The sequence below is a fragment of the Pipistrellus kuhlii genome, unplaced genomic scaffold, assembly GCF_014108245.1.
Source record: "Pipistrellus kuhlii isolate mPipKuh1 unplaced genomic scaffold, mPipKuh1.p scaffold_m20_p_1, whole genome shotgun sequence".
Lineage (NCBI taxonomy): Eukaryota > Metazoa > Chordata > Mammalia > Chiroptera > Vespertilionidae > Pipistrellus > Pipistrellus kuhlii.
This window is the reverse complement of record NW_023425404.1, coordinates 87,084,039-87,101,265: the sequence shown is the minus strand read 5'-3', so window position 1 is coordinate 87,101,265 and position 17,227 is coordinate 87,084,039. Positions and strand designations below refer to the sequence as shown.

The 17,227-nt window shown below is 39.6% G+C and overlaps 2 protein-coding genes across 3 annotated transcripts in view; one reads left to right on the top strand and one right to left on the bottom strand.

Moving 5' to 3' along the window:
• Nucleotides 1-17,227, top strand: part of PEAK1 (pseudopodium enriched atypical kinase 1) — a 715,824-nt gene that overhangs the window by 576,411 nt on the left and 122,186 nt on the right. The gene's annotated exons all lie outside the window — the stretch shown is intronic.
• Nucleotides 1-17,227, bottom strand: part of HMG20A (high mobility group 20A) — an 89,653-nt gene that overhangs the window by 63,120 nt on the left and 9,306 nt on the right. The window contains exon 2 of one of the 2 annotated variants that reach the window (XM_036454884.2): nucleotides 7,693-7,785. The exons of the other annotated variant lie outside the window; for it this stretch is intronic. Coding sequence (XP_036310777.1) covers nucleotides 7,693-7,781 — 89 coding nt within the window. The 5' untranslated portion in view covers nucleotides 7,782-7,785. The remainder of the gene's footprint in view (nucleotides 1-7,692; nucleotides 7,786-17,227) is intronic. 2 annotated transcript variants of the gene reach the window in all.

The window sequence follows — 17,227 nt, the reverse complement described above, 5'->3', positions numbered from 1 at the left end:
AGACAAATGGAACAAAACAGAGAACCCAAAATTGACTCAAGCCATTATGCTCAATTTATATTTGACAAAGGGGTCAAGAGCTTACAGTGGAATCAAGAAAGTCTCCTAAATAAATGGTGCTGGGAAAATTGGACAGATACATGCACAAAAAAAAAAGAAAAAAAGAAACTAGAACACCAACTTATACCACACACAAAAATATACTCAAAATAGATGAAGACTTAAACATAAGACGAGAAACCATAAAAATCTTAAAAGAATCCATAGATAGCAAAATATCAGACATATCTCATAGCAATATGTTTACTGATATATCCTAGGGCAAAAGAAACTAAGGAGAAAATAAACAAATAGGACTAGATCAAAATACAAAGCTTCTGCACAGCAAAAGAAACCATCCACAAACTATCGATACAAGAAAGCTGACTACAGGGAAGAACATATTTGCCAATGTTATCTCCCATAAGGAGTTACTAGTGATCTCCAACATTTATAGGGAACTCATATAACTCAATAAAAGGATAAACAATCCAATAGAAGGCCAAGAGACATATGAAAACATATCTAAGAAATGCAAATCAAAATAATAATGAGGTGCCATCTCACACTTGTCAGAATGGCTACGTTCAACAAATCATCAAATGTTAAGTGCTAGCAAGGATGCAGAGAAAAAGGAACCCTCTTGTACCATTGGTGGAAATGCAGACTGGTGCAAACACTGTGGAAAACAGTATGGTATTTTCTCAAAAAGTTAAAAATGTAACTCCCATTTGACCCAGTAATCCCACTTCTAGGACGATATCCCAAGAAATCAGCAACACCAATCAGAAAGGATATATGCACCCCTATGTTCATAGCAGCACAATTTAGAACAGCTAAGATTTGGGAACAGCCTAAATGCTCACCAGCAGATGATTGGATTACAAAACTGTGATATATCTATACAATAGAATACTATCCAATACATTGCTGTAAAAAAGAAGGAGCTCTTACTATTTGCAATAACATGGATGGACCTGGAGAGCATTATGCTAAGCGAACTAAGCCAGTCAAGTGAAGATAAATAACACATGATCTCACTTATTTGTGGAATATAATGAACAACATAAACTGATAAACAAAAATAGAGCCAGAGGGGGAAAATTTTAGAATATAGTAGCAGTAATATTGTTATTTATAGATTTTTAATATTTCCTATAACTTTTGTGATATTATACTATGTTAGTACAATTTTGGTATTATTGTATATTAAAAATCTTTTTCTCTTGAAATATTAACATTTATTGCATGTAATATATTTAAAATAATTTTTGAAATATTAATGTTTATTGCATGTAATTATTACATTTAAAATAATTTTTTTGAAATATTGTTATTTCCTCCAACACTATTATATTTAAAATTGCTTTTCTTGAAATATTAATGTTTATTTCATGTTAAGCATGGTAACCTTTATCTTGTATAAAAACTACTGTTTGAAATTCTCTGCTATTGTTAGATAGTCCCTACCTAGTCCTATAAACTCTGTCATTATAAACTCTGTCACTTTAAGACATTCTCTTAAATGACTTTGTTTTTAGTTCAAATAATACAAAAAGATAAACTTAACTGTCTGACAGTGCAAGCTAGCCATCCATTTAATAGATTAAAATAGACTAATACTGATAACAATTACCATATTCTTATGTCGAGTACAAACTCATATGTATTCAAGGTTACAACTGTATGTAACAATAACTCACACAGAGCCCTTTGTAATATCTGCAAACAAAGAGGCTCAAAAAGTATAAATATGGGAGACTTTCTGTATGGGATGCTCAGAGATTTGAAAGACATTTCCCTCTGGGCAATGGCAATAAATGACTCCTAATTAATTGGCTCATTAAGGCGTTTTGTATCTCATTTGCTGATTTATGATACAACACATGTAACATTATTATATTTAAAATTGTTTTTCTTGAAATATTAATATTTATTGCATATAACATTATATTTAAAAACCATTTTTCTTAAAATATTAATGTTTACTGCATGTAACATTAAAAAAAAAAACACCAAAAAACTGTGGTACATCTCACAATGGAATATTATGCTGCTGTGAAAAAGAAAAAAACTCTTACCATTTGCATCAACATGGATGGACCCGGAGAGCATTATGCTAAGTGAAATAAGCCAGTTGGAGAAAGGTAAGTATACGTGAACTCACTCATTTGTGGAATATAATGAACAACATAAAGTGATGTACGAAAGTAGATCCACACAGAAGCATTGAACAAGCCACCAAACCTCAGGGGGAGAGCAGTGGAGGGTAAAAGGGGTGGTAAGAGATCTACCAAAGGACTCATACATATAATCATAACCAGTCGACACAGATAATAGTGGGGGTTAGGGCCTGAGCTGGGGGGCAGAAGTGTGCTGGGAGAGGTCAATGGGGGAAAAAAGGAGACATATGTAATACTTTAACAATAAAGAATAAGAAAAAGAAAGAAAATGGCACAGCTGCCGAAACTGGTTTGGCTTAGTGGATAGAGCATTGGCCTGCGGACTGAAAGGTCCCAGGTTCGATTCTGGTCAAGGGCATGTACCTTGGTTGCGGGCACATCCCCGGTAGGGAGTGTGCAGGAGGCAGCTGGTCGATGTCGCTCATCGATGTTTCTAGTTCTCTCTCTCCCTTCCTCTCTGTAAAAAATCAATAATATATATATAAAATATAAAAATGTATATATATATAAGTATATGTTTTATATAATATATATATGTATATATATATATATTTATATATAAGAAATGAAACAACTAAAAGAAGTTCAAAAATGAAAAAATAAGACAAAACAAAAAATTTAAAAAAAACAATAAATTTTAAAAAAGTGGTTATTAACCAAGTAAAAAGTTGCAGATGTTATGTATGGTAGACTAGAAAGTATCTGCAACATCTGAAGACTTAAAATTTGTTGGCAATTTTATGAAGTAATTTTAGTGAAATTTTGGAAATAAAAATAAAAAAACCCCAGTAGACTTAGAAATGAATGAATGCAGATGCACATTGTTCTGAAAAATGAAAGAATTTATATTTTTCTGACCCTTTCAACAGAGCTAGAGTTTAATCTTGAGCTTTGTTTTCCAATACTTCAATCATTTTGGAATATCTTAGGCAGCTTTTCTCTTAGTGTCATTCTCATTTCAAGTGTGCCTTCAATTTTTAAGTTATTAACTCTTGCACATTCTTATTTCTTTATGTTGTTCATTCTATCCCATAAATGAGTGAATTCATGTGATACTTATCTTTCTCCAACTGGCTTATTTCACTTAGCATAATGCCCCCGGGTCCATCCACATTGTTGCAAATGGTAATGAAAACTGCATTTGAGAAAGAATAAGAATCTTATGAATCCCTGACTGAAATAGACATGAAGTAGAAGGGAGTAGTAAAAGGTATCAATTGCTTTGAAGATAAGGAGATAAAGGCTGAAGAAAAAATAAAAAACCACCACAAAAAAGAGAAAAAGGGGCTCTTTTGTTTCTATGAATGAATTGTCCATGTTCTTAGCTAAAGCCAACAGCTCTTTAGTTTGTGTCCCAGATCCTTGTGGGGTATATAGGTACTTCCCTGCCAGGAACTGGACCTTTATGAACACCGGGTATTAGATATGAGTAGTTGTAGGCATATAAGAGAGAGTTTATTATAGATTATGTAGCCATAGCTAACAAGGAACCATCACATAATACAGTCCTTACAACATAGCCAGACAAAGTAGCAGCCCTTACTAATACAGTAGCAAACACAGGAGCCATATCAAGCAGCCATTCACTGGCTGGTCAATAACATACTTTTATACTAACGTAGACAAAAAGAGGCTTCTTGCCAAATAGTGACATCAATCTTTGGGTTATAGAAGGGCACACCTTTGTAGTATAGTAATATTGCTGTATCCTTGCTTTTGTACCTGTGTCTGGTAAATTGACCTTGGCCTCAAACATATGGTGTCCTCTAGATAGGGCCCCCACATTCAAATTGGCCTTGAACATGTGGCATACTCTGAATAGGGTTCCCACAATCTCACACTGGCTAGCCTAACTTCAAAACATGTTTTCAGCATTCTGTTCTCTCTGGCACCACCAATTCTTTCCTATGTACTGGACTGGCCTAACCAGCACACAAATGTGGCATTATTACTCTTATCTTAAAACAACAACATCACACACACACTCACACACACATCCTACATTGTTTTTCTCTTTTCCTTTTGTAGAATTGTTTATTATTGACTTCATTGAAAAGAATTGTTTATACTTATTGCCTTCAATTTCTCTCCTAAAACCAACCAAAAGGAGACAGTGCTTACAATTCTTTTCAATGTCACCAATAATCTCCATACTTAAATCCAATGTCATTTCTCAGTCCTCATCTTACCTGACCTTCCAGAAGTATGTGACCGGTTGATCTAGTCTCTTCAATTTTTATGTGATTTCTAAGACCCTCCCCTTCACCAGATCTCTGTGGGGGGTTTTTTCTGATACCCTTTTAGCTAACCACTTAGTCTTTGCTGACTCTTCCTCTTCCGCCAGACTTCTAAATGCTGAAGTATTCCAGAGCTCAGGCATTTTCCTTTTTCTATGTACACAATGCTCATATCTTCAGTGATCTCATCAAGTCTCGTGGCTTTAAATGTTAGCTACATATATACTGACGATTGTCAAGTTTTTCTTTGGAGTCTAGACCTCCTCCAAACTTCAGAACCTGATTATCAAGTTGCCTATTTGACGTCTCTGCATGGATATCTTATACAAAATCTCCAAAATTGAGCTCCTAAAATTCCCTCCCATACCTGCTTAGTTTACCCATCTAAGTTAATTCCATCCCTTTATTCTCTTAGGTGCGTGTTTGGCAAACTGCGCCTTGTGAGCCACATGCGACTCTTTGGCCCCTTGAGTGTGGCTCTTCCACAAAATACCACGGCCTGGGCAAGTCTATTTTGAAGAAGTGGTGTTAGAAGAAGTTTGAGTTTAAAAAATTTGGCTCTCAAAAGAAATTTCAATCGTTGTACTGTTGATATTTGGCTCTGTTGACTGAGTTTGCCGACCACTGTCTTAGGCCAAAATCTTGGAGTTGTCTTTGACTGCTTTTTTTCTCCCTTCTTAGAGCTTATCTGGTCTTTCAGGGAAACCCTGTTTTCTTTACCTTCAAAATATATCTAGAATTCTATACTTCTCCCCATTCCCATTATCTTTGAAACCCACTCCTGTGAGTTTTTTACCCCTGATTCCACCAAAAATACTCTTGTCAAAGTCACTAGTGATGTTCTTTAAGTCACCATCTCTCACTTGAATTATTCAGGAGCCTAACTCTTCTCTTACTTTAACCCCAGCTCCCTTCACTTTATTCTCAACTTAACAGGGATCTTATAAAAAAAAAAAAATAAGTCAGATCATATCATTCTGCTCAAAATCCTTCCAATGCTTTCCCATCTCACTCAGAATAATAGTTAAAGTGCTCACTTTGACCTCTAAGACCTACAAGATCTAGTTCCTTGGTGCTCAAATATGAGGCTCACACAAGTAGCACAGCCATTACCTGGAAGCTCATTAAATGTAGAACCTCTCATACTAACTCAACTTTATGACTCCAGAACCTACATTTTAATAAGCTCTGTAGGCAATTCATATGTACATTACAGATTGAGAAATACTGATGTAGTCTTCAATTACTCCTCTTTCCCTCACATACTCTGCTCCAGCGACACTGGCTTCTTGGCTATTTCTAAAAGGTAGAAACATATCTACCTTTGGTAGTCATTCTTCCCTCTACCCTAGAATGACTACAGGCTAGTTACCTTCCTTCCTTCAGGCCTTTATTAAAGTAATTTTTCTCATTAAAGCCTTTCTAGGCCATCTTATCTAAAACTGTATCTATAGTTCTTTTAATACATAGCTAGTATTATCTTTAATCTATAGTTATTTAAATCTATACTTATCAACATAGTACATATTTTACTTATTTATCCTGTTTTCTTTGTCTGACTTCGCTGGTAGGATTTAAGCTCTACAGGGGCTGGGATTTCTGTCTGTTTTGATCATTGCTTACTATGGTACTTAGAACAGTGTCTGGTATGTAGTAAACACTCAGAAAAGTTATTATTGAATGAACTGGATATAGCAATAGGCAGACTTTAGCAAAATATTGGAGAACAAGACTGAATATAGTAAAGTGAGAGACAGATATTAATGAGGCACAAAATAAATTTGAAGGAAACAGAATTATAAAGTATACTCTATTTTAAAGAGCTCTAGTCAATATTAAAATAATTCATTTTGGGGATTAGCTAACACTTCAACCTATTAGTGAATATATTTCTTCTTTGGCAAATAAATTGTAAAAAGAAAACATAAAAATTCAAGTTTAACAGATTTTTATGGGTTTCAAGAGTAGCCCTTTTTAAAAAAGTTAATTAAAAAATTCCATCACCTTTGAAACCCATTAAGTTCTCTCCATTCTACATCTTAAGTCTCTCCTAGCTTTCTTTGCCTATATTCAGAGGCCTTTCTTTTTCTTTGTTATGGCCTTCCACAATTTATGAGAAGCACCTGGTAATTAAACCCTCAAGATTGTTGGTTTCTCTGATTCAAACAGCTCCTCTGTTCAAACTTTGGGACAAGATAACCTACTCTCAAGCTACATTATGGCATCCCCCTCCTCCTTGCTGTTTTAACATCTCAGGAATAGTTCTCACCAAGGAGTCTCTACTTAGTAGAAAGTTCAAATAAGATTCTTTTAATAACTTTTGCTCTGAGCATGTTTTACTGGGAAAAATACTGATAAGACACCTCCTTAGGACATCTGCTGGATCATCTCCTGGAAAGCATACAAACTAACTTTTTAAGAGAACCCCTGGTATCTCTCACCTTCAACACAATCCCCCTTCCTTTCTTGTCGCTTAGCAACTTCAATTGCTTGCTCTTTAAAAGCTGAAGCCCCTCTAAGTGTACAGAGAAAGGCTAATAGGTGGTAAGTGATTTGAGAATGACTAGCAATACATTGGCCCTTTCCTCTTTTGGAAAGTAAAATATATTTCATCTCTGCAGCTCTTCTCTTAGTTGTAAATTTCTTCACAGCTCCCATCACAGTCAATGGCTAAAGCTTAACACCCTCTATGCCCTCTTTCACCTCCATCCCTCCCCCGCCATTTCTGTAATCACCACTCTTCTGCCCAAGTCCATAGTTCTCTAACCCTTTTCTATATGCCTTTACTTATCTGTACAAACATAGTAAAGTAATGATATAGGAGAATAAATAAGAAGTCAACTATTGCTCCTAGGCACCTTGAAGAAAGAACCATATTTTCAAAAATCTGATCTTAAAAAATCAAACCTTTGGGGGAAAATTGTCTTGATATCTGTGGCAATTCAAACAGAAAATGCATTTCATTTTCAGAGGTAATCCTGCTATAGATATTTCCTTAAAGCTGACTATGTAATTCTCTTAATCATGAGTTGCTGATGTTTGTTAGACCCCACATACTACTGTTCACAGGAGCCAGAGCACTGCAAGTGACAGCTAAATGGAAATTATAACAGTTCTCTCTTTACCTACCTTCTATTCTTATGATATAAACTGCTTCCTGAGCACCTATACTTTGTAAGAAACTTTGTTTTGACGCCTAGGCAGAGGTATAGTGTCCCAATGCAGCTGCTTACCGGGCTGTAGCCAGATCACTATTCTCCTTGGAGCCATCTTCCTCTGCATAAAGGGGAGGCAGGGTGGAACCAGTCATCAAAGTTTCCATCTCTCTAAAAGAAAGAGAGAATAAAAAATAATGGCTTAATTACTTCCAGTGCAAGTTTCACTAATTTAAGAGCAAGACTTCCTTAACTTTATCACGTCAGCAGCAGAATAGAAACTGACATGATTATTTATCTTCTTGATTCAGACACATCAATTTAAACTCTATGGTTAAAGAATGAGCTTTCAGTGGACAGAGCCTCAGCCTGCAAACTGACGGAAACCCAGGTTGAATTCTGGTCAAGGGCACCTGCTTGGTTTTCAGGCTTGATCCCCAGTGGAGGGTGTGCAGTAGGCAGCTGATTCTCTCTCATCATTGATGTTATTATCTCTCTCTCCCTCTTCCTTCCTCTCTGAAATCAATAAAAATATGTTAAAAAAAAAACAACACCACACACACAAAAAAAACATGGGCTTTCAATCCTGGTCTTAATTAACTGAACAGACTTAAAATAGTTAGATTTTTTTTTACAACCTAGTCACAGTATAGAAATTCCTTTTTTGTTTATTCAGAATACCTTTAGAAGTATTCTTCATTTCCTGTAGAAATTGTTAAGCAGTACTGCAACACTGAGCAAGTTATTCAACCTCTTTGAGATACAATCTAATTATCTTGGACAAAATTACTGACCTACGCACAGGATTATTGTAAAGGATTAAACTGAAAGTACTTCCTAAACAGAGAAAGGCTAATAGATGGTAAGTGATTTGAGAATAATAATAAAAGAGTAATATGCTAACTAGACTGGATGTCCTTCTGGATGAAGTGGGGACTGCGAGGGCATCTCAGGTCCCAGGTGCCTGCTGGTGGCCAGAGGGAAGCTGGTGCCAGGGAAGGAAGGTGTACTCTTGCACAATTTTCGTGCATCAGGCCTCTAGTAGTTATTATATAAAGAAAGGTATTGTTATTATAGCATTACCAACTCTCAGTTCCAAATGAATTATCCTTAGATTAAATGATGACAAACAGCCCTCTAATGAAGCATAATAACATCCATCTTGTATAAAAAACTACTTTTTTGAAAGTAGTTTGAAAATCTCTGCTATTGTTAGATAGTCCCTAGTCCTGTAAACTGTCATTATAAACTCTGTCCCTTTAAGACAGTCTGTTATTCTGTAAAATGACTTTGTTTTTAGTTCAAATAATACAAAAAGATAAACTTAACTGACCTTGCAAGCTAGCCATCCAATTTAATAGACTAATACTGATAACAATTCCTATATTCTTATGTGAAGTACAAACTCACTGTGTATTCAAGGTTACAACTGTCTGTAACAATAACTCACACAGAGCCCTTTGTAATATTGGCAAACTAAGAGGCTCAAAAAGTATAAATACAGGAGACTTCCTGTATGTGATGCTCAGATAATTGGAAGAGACACTGCCTTATGGGCCGCTCACAATAAATGACCCCTAATACAACTCCTAGTTAATTAGCTTATTAAGGCATCTGGTATCTCATTTGCAGATTTATGATACAACATTTGGAGGCCCCAGTGAGACAAGGAACAAATGTCTGCCTGTACCTGTTCTCTGATGCCAGGGATGGACGGCCTCCCCTGCCTGGCTGTCAGGCCCTGAGGATCTCTAGGGGAGGTGCCACCTGATGAAGTTCCAGGGCCCCAGAGATGCTTCTCTGTGGTCATGACAGCCAGACAAGGGACACCTGGCATGCCTCTGCATGCTTTTGGAATCATCAAAAAGAAAGCCTCTGAAGGTGAGTGAATTAAAATTCAATTACGAAATTTTGAGTTCATTTTGCTGTTTGCTGTTTGGGACTAGCCACTTTGTTACTGAGAAGGGTACTGGACATAGTCTTAACTCCTCCGATAGGTTCTCAGCCAGACATTGATTGAGAGTTTTGGGGCGTGGGTGCCAGGAGTGCTTCCACATCCATTAGGGAAGTTGGGTATTGTTTCAGTTATCTGCTCAGCTTCCATTTGGGAAAGTCTACTGAGAGAGTATGAGTATGGATGTTTGTCTGTCTTGGCATAATTATCTGTTCATTAACTGGTCAATAAATATAAGTGTGAGAGTCTGTGTAAAAGCAGAAGTTACTTTGATTTATTATACACTTTTGTTGATTCGTCTGGCTAAAACATTTGATTTATTTAAGGCTGGGTGCTCTGGTGGACTGCAAAACCCCCCAAGTAGCTGCTGAGAATCTCCTTTTTCTCGGGTTTTTTTTGCTCTCTGTCAGAGAAGAATCAGGCCACTTAGACAGGTGATTTTACTGTATTAAGTTAAAATTTTGGAATTCTGGGGTAGACTTAAAGGTATCAATTTGTGAAAGGATTTCGCTCAGAGAAAACAAAGGCCGGCTAGGTTCCAATATTGCTTGTAAGAAAAGCAATAGAGAAGTCTTTTCAAGTTAACTATTTGCAATAAAGTAGTAAAATTCAAAGAACAAAGAACTTGTTATTTATGGCTTGTCTTATCTCTTTTGGTGGATGGAGACTTCCGGGGCAGAACTTGCCAAAAACTCCCACAGGTTGATGAGATTTTGCCTGTGACAGCGTGGTCCCACTCGAGCTACCTGAGGCAGATCTAATGCTGAAGTAGGAGGTTTCTGGCTGAGCCTAGAAAAATAAATTGTGGGAAATCAAAGGGAAGGGAATCCAACTAGTGTTATTATAAACGACTATCTATGGACCCATTAACCCTGATTGTGTGTCTTGTGTGGTCTGTTGTCTTCGTGGTTGTATGTTTTGTTTGACTTGCCATTTTCAGTTACTTATTAGGATCTTCGGAGAGGACATAACCTAGTCTTTCCCTTCCTCCCTCACTCCTGATCTTGACAGCATCTGTAATTGGATTAAATATATTTTCTTTCAGAAGGGCCTCTAGGCTTTCAGTCCACAAGAAATCTCCCAACACACCCTTATCCTCATTCGCTATTTTTCCTGTCCGACTAAGAGTCACTTTTTACCATGGGTCACTCCCAGCCTCGAGGGGATTGCTACAGCAATGGCCTATGGTTTTCTCCAAAACTCCAGCTGTTACTATTTTTTTCTCTCTGGGAATTGTCTCTCTCTGTTTCACAATGGGAGGGGGCGGCCAGCATGGCCAAAACCCCCTTGGAATACATGGTAAGGCATTTTAGTGAAGGTTTCTCAGAGGATGAATATGGCATAAAGCTCTCAAAGAAAAAGTTACAAACCTATGCAAGTCAGAATGGCCCAAATTCAGGGTGGGCTGGATAGACACAGGGTATCTTGATCCCAGATGTGTGAAAGCAGTTTCGAGTAAAGTGGCAGGAGATCCTGGATATCCAGATCAATTTCCTTACATAGATAAGTGGTGGATTTAGTTCAGAATCCCCCACCATGGATAAAGAGCTGTGCCTTACAAATCAGGGTGTGGGTATTAGTTACTGGCCCCAGAGAGGCACTGCGAAGGGAATTGCCAGAAGGGGGATACCTTTCAAGTCTTCGGTGATTCCCCTGGCATCAGAGGAAGCACACCTCCCTCCACCTTATAATCCCTGAATACCATAGTCACAGTCTTTGCCTATGTCACAACTTCCTCTGTCACAAAGAGGAAAAATCTGGGAGGGAAAGCAACTGTTACAGGAAAAAAAAAAAAAAAAATGTACCCTTAAATGTAAAAAGCCTACGTGTACAAAATCTCAGACCACTTGACGTGTTTCCCCTGCTAGGATGAAGCAAATAGTTAATGCAGAGGGGAGGGGATGTTGGTGGGGAGAGCAGGGAGACGTAAGATTTTATTGATTTTGCTGGCTGCAAGCCACTCTGCTGGCACCCTTGGTTTCTCACTTATCTGAGTTGTGCTAGATCAAGGCCGTTGTCTCTGCCAGGAAAGAGGACAGGTGTGAAGCAAGGGCCTGAAGCCCAAGCCACCACTGCAGGAGCGCTTTGCTATGTGCAAACCATCTCTCCCTGCAGCTCTGGCTGTGTTTGGCTTGCCACTAGGAATCAAGCAGTGATGAGAGACAGGGATGGCAAGGCCTTGTAACTGATAAACAGGAGAGAATAAAGGAAAAGCACTTTCCATGCGCCAGAAAGCCTTCAGGACTTTCAGAAGCTCTGAAGGAGCTTGGCTGAGGGACTAGCTGAGAACCCGTAGGGTTTGGAGTACCAGAGGCTGCATATTGAACTTAGCGACTGCTGTTTGCTAGACAGAGTTCCAAGCCCAGTAGTATAGGGGTTAAGCTGCCAATGTATAACAACTTTCTCCCATGCCAGAATGCATTTTAGGGAAATTGGACAGACTGTGTCTGTGGCTAGAAACAGAAAATGACATACACAGCCCTGACAGTGGCCTGCAGAAAACTGTATAACAGACTTAGATGATGCCTGCATTGTCATGGACATGATTCCAGAGAGACAAGGACAGTTTTGCTTTGTGTGAAAAGGTTAAAATAGACTTTTGTCACCTCCCTAAGATGTTTGACTATCCCTACAATGTGTTGTGTGGTAGCAGAAGATTTAGCTATGAGAAGCAGCTGCAGTGCTAATGTTATACTTCATTATCCTACCTAATAAATAGTATCCAAATTAACCATCAATCCGCTACACCCACAAGCCAAGCCCACCAGCCAATAAGAGCGAGTATGCAAATTAACCCCAAGATGGCTGCAACCACAGAGAGCAGTTGAGAGGCTTGGGCAATAGAGGAAGCCAGGCTTTCCACACATCCTGGTTGGCCTAGGCCTCCACTCAAGGTTACAAAGTTTCAATTATAGAAGATAAATCCCAAGAAAAATGGCAGCAGTCACAGAGCTGGAGAGAGCAGGCTAGGGTTGCCCCTGGCAACAGAGAAAGCCAAGTTTTCCCTGCCCTGGCTGGCCTAGGCTTCTACTCCAGGCTACAAAGTTTCAATTATAGAAGGTAAACAAATTCAAACAGAAATGGTGGCAGCCACAGAGAGAGCAGGGGCTTGGCTTTGCTCCAGGCTACAAAGTTTCAATTGTAGAAGGTAAATAAATTCCAGATACCAGGGCCTCTGCTTGGGTTGCTAGGGGGCGTGGCTGGCTTGCAAACCACCACAGGCCCCTCTCCCAGGCTGCCCCACAACCCAAGGGAGCCCCCACCCTGATCTGGGACACCCTTCAGGGCAAACCAGCTGGCCCCCACTCATGCACCAGGCCTCTATCCTATCTAATAAAAGAGTAATATGCAGATTGACCATCACTCCAACACCCAAGATGGCTGTCCCCTTGCAGTCAAAGATCCTGCCCCCATGTGGACACAAGATGGCCACCATAAGATGGCCAGCAGGGGAGGGCAGTTAGGGGTGACCAGGCCGGCAGAGGAGGGAAGTTGGGGGCAAACAGGCTGGCAGGGGAGCAGTTAGACATCAATCAGGCTGGCATGGGAGTGGTTAGGGGGTGATCAGGCAGGCAGGCAGAAGCAGTTAGGGCAATCAGGCAGACAGGCAGGCAAGCAGTCCTGGATTGTGAGAGGGATCCCAGATTGTAGAGGGTGCAGGCTGGGCTGAGGGACACCCCCCACGCTGTGCACAAATTTCATACATTGGGCTTCTAGTGTAAATATATTAACCTTTAATTGTCTTACAGATATGAATGCAGTTGCCAAAAGGGCAGGTGCCAAAATGGGCAAAGAAAAATACCCATCAGGTTTTGGTCTTTACTGAGAGACAGTTGGCATCCTATATACTGCCTTGCAGGCTTGTGTGACCATGCCCATGTCAGGGGTGGCACAAACCTCAACTTTAGAAAACTGGGGGAGAACTTGTTTGGAACAAAGGGAAGTAGTGAAGTGGTAAGTACCAGCCCTCTGTTACAGGAATTACTGACCCTGTGAGGTCCTGTGTCATGTGAGACCTGTAAAGGCATAAAGCTCCTTTAATCTGTTCTGAGAGGGCATTTCACCACTCCCAGAGACCATATGTAGTTTAAGGACAAGTCATTGGGGGAACCCTGCTACAGGGACAGCTGTGACTAAGTGTAGACACATTTTAAATTTCTTCTTGCCATTTAAAGAAAGTTACTGTTTTGTTATAATACATTTAGAAAAATATTACTTTGAAGAATCCCTTAAAAGAACTGACAAGAAAAATCAGAAGATCTTAAAGCAGGTTATTTTATTTTTTTCCTTTTATAATTCCTCCAAAATTTGGCAATGCTTAGTAAGTCATGGCAATACATTTCTTTGCATAAATTCAATAAAACCAGTTTACAATAGTGTTTTTATTGACCAAAAACTTTGACTGGAGTGTCATTTTTTATCTTTATTTTTTAAAAAGCCCTGTCTGAGGTCTGAAGACTTGAAGCCAATAAGAGTGCCACAAAGAAGGTATGGTGTCCTGGTTGGTAGCCCTGAAAATAGCTGGCACTGGAGCATCAGGCCCATGCCCTAACTTCACTGGCAGTTGGTCAGAGAAGAAGGGTAGCAATAAGGGTGCCTCTGCATCTTTGCAGAACCAACACACACTCTGGGCCGCGATGAGTAATAGAGCTGCCAAGATAAACCTGAAGCCTAGGGCAAGGGCCCAGGTGGAGTTGCTGCAGGTGAGGGATTCACCTAACTCAGCAGATACAGCAGACAGGCCTGATAGGAGCTGGACAACTTGGCTTCCTGGTCCTACAGAGTACACTAAGATTGAATCATGAAATTCCAGCAAAGGTTGTCAATTACCATTCTTGTTGTGTTTATGCAAACAATCAGGCCAAGTTGAATACAAGAGATGAATTGGTCTTGATTTGGTTCTTTTGATAAACATAGAGGTAATTTTGAGAACAATTCTATTTCAATAGAGGTTCAAAAAATTGAAATGTTTTCTTTCCCTTCTACCAGATCATTTGTTACAGTTTATCTCCGCCAGGTCACAAGACCACCTTCTTCTGTGCCCAGGCTTCATCGTCCCTATGACAGACAGCAAGTATCTCTTAGCTCTGACCTGCCTCAGCAGGAAGTAATTACAGACGAATCCTGGTGTCCCCTTTCCCTGAAAGAATTCAAAGCCAGGATCCTTGAGGTAATACATAGTAGGGAGTTATACAGACATAAGCAGAGCAAGGATGATGGGCCAACTAGCACTAGCAGATGTATCCAAGTCTTTCCACCTCTACGTATGTAAGACAAGGGGACTCCCCAGAAGCAAGAGGGAACTAAGCTGCAGAGGAAGCAGCTCAGATGGCTGCCCTAAAACCAGTGAGGCCTCTACAGATTCTAGTGATTTTTTTCAGACCGTGACCTATCCACCTCACCAGCCTACATGGAAAGCCAATCTAGAAAAGCTGAAATCCATAACCAATCTTTACTCAAGTTCTTACAGGCTTTTCAGTCTACTCGAAAAGCAAACCTGAAGCACATCTGAGACGCTATGCCTGTGCCAACTTCTGATCTGGCCCATCCCTCCTGCTCTGCTGACTCTGTGTGGGTCAACAAATTTACAACTCAAGGACTGACTCCTACCTAGCGGGGACCACATACCATCATCCTGACCATTCCCACAGCAGTCAATGTCAACGGGATCCCAACATGGCACAGGCAGAAGGATTCTCTAAAGATAAAACTTTCACATGCACTGTATTACCCTGTTTCCCCCAAAATAAGAGTGTCTTATATTAATTTTTGCTCCCAAAGAGGTCTTATTTTCAGGGGATGTTTTATTTTCGGGGAAACACAGTATTAATTCTCTTTATAGGACTTAGTAAAGGAAACTTCAAAGCTTAGTAGGTCAACAATGTTAACCATGATTTGACTCATTTACATAAAACCAGTGGGGAATGAAGTTATAGTAACCTTCAACTTGTATAAAACTGCTGTTTGAAATTCTTTGCTGTTGTTAGATAGTCCCTAATCCTGTAAACTCTATCATTGTAAACTCTGTCACTTTAAGACATTCTCTTAAATGACTTTGTTTTTAGTTCAAATAAAACAGAAAGATAAACTTAACTGCCAGCCATCCAATGTAACAAACTAACATAGACTAATACTGATAACAATTACCATATTGTTATGTCAAGTACAAACTCATTACGAATGTATTCAAGGTTACAACTGTCTGTAACAATAACTCACACAGAGCCCTTTGTAATATCTGAAAACAAAAAAGCTCAAAAAGTATAAATATGGGAGACTTCCTGTATGTGGTGCTCAGAGATTTGGAAGAGATATCTGCCTCTGAGCCGTGTGCAATGAACAACTCCTAATTGGCTTATTAAGGCATTTTGTGTCTCATTCGCTGATTTATGATACAACACTAAGGGGAAATAATGCCAAGAAAGTGGAGAATGGGAGGCAGAATGATGTGGTTCAGAGTTAAGGAAACCATATTTCTAGGTCAGAAATATGCTCTACATGACCATGATGAGTAACAAAAATAAGTATAACTGGGTACAGGAAACTAAACTAATTTGAAGAAAACAAATAAATTACTATACCTTGAAGTTATCAGACTTGAAAGGTACGTGATAGTGACAGAGAGAGTAATTTTATTTAGCATATGTGGGAGCAATGTTCCTTGGACGCCAGGTATTAGACGGATACATGAGAAGTCGTGAGTATATACAAGAGAGACTTTAATGTAGACCAAGTAGACATTCCTACAGAAAGAGCCATCAGACAAAGGAGTTCTCCAAAGTAGCCCCGCAAAAGCAGGTACTGGCTGGTCAGTGGCAACTTATATACACACTCAAAAGAGACTCCTGCCAATTAGTGTATATACTCAAAGAAAAGAGGCCTCATGGCAATTAGTGATGTTAGTCCTACATTAACATAAACAGATTACATAAGGGTGCGCTTGTATAGTACATATATTGCTATTACTTAGTCATTGCCAATGCACAGGCATAGGGAAAAGGGGCCTTTCACTTAATAATACGGCTGTGTCCTTGCCTGCACGAAAACATATGTCAAATTGGCCTTAATCATCTGGGGTACTCTGATTAGGGTTCCCAGACACTACAAAAAATTTTCCCCCTCAGTGCTTACCACCCAGGACTTTAATCCATATTGCTAAAAACAGCAGCCTTCCATTCATAATGAAAGTGATATTCAAACAAAACAATCAAAAGTGACCACAAATATTAGTCACATAAGTGGAACTGAAAACGATTCAAGAAATAGTGCTTCAATCAACTGGAGAACTGAGAAGCAAATTAGGAGTTCACTTGGGAGCTCCTCCCATAATTATTTCAGGTGCTCCTGCCTCAGGTCCCCTGGCCGTGTCGGGGCAGGGGGCATGGACTGCAGTCCCCTGGCCCAGCGCGCTGGTCTAATGTCCCTGTCAAGCCATACTGGGCAGCGGGCAAGGCCCGAGGTTCCCCATTCTGGCACCGGCGTAAGGGGTGCGGCCTGAGGTCCCCTGTCTAGCCCCACCAGGAAGGAGGCCCAAGCTCAGGTGCTTTGCTCTGGCCCAGCGCCACGTAGCCTCAGCTCCCAGCTGACTGCTTAAAACTCCTTACGGGAAATCCGCCTCTGCTTAGGGCGCAGCCATCTTGTGTTTCAGAAACCCGTCTC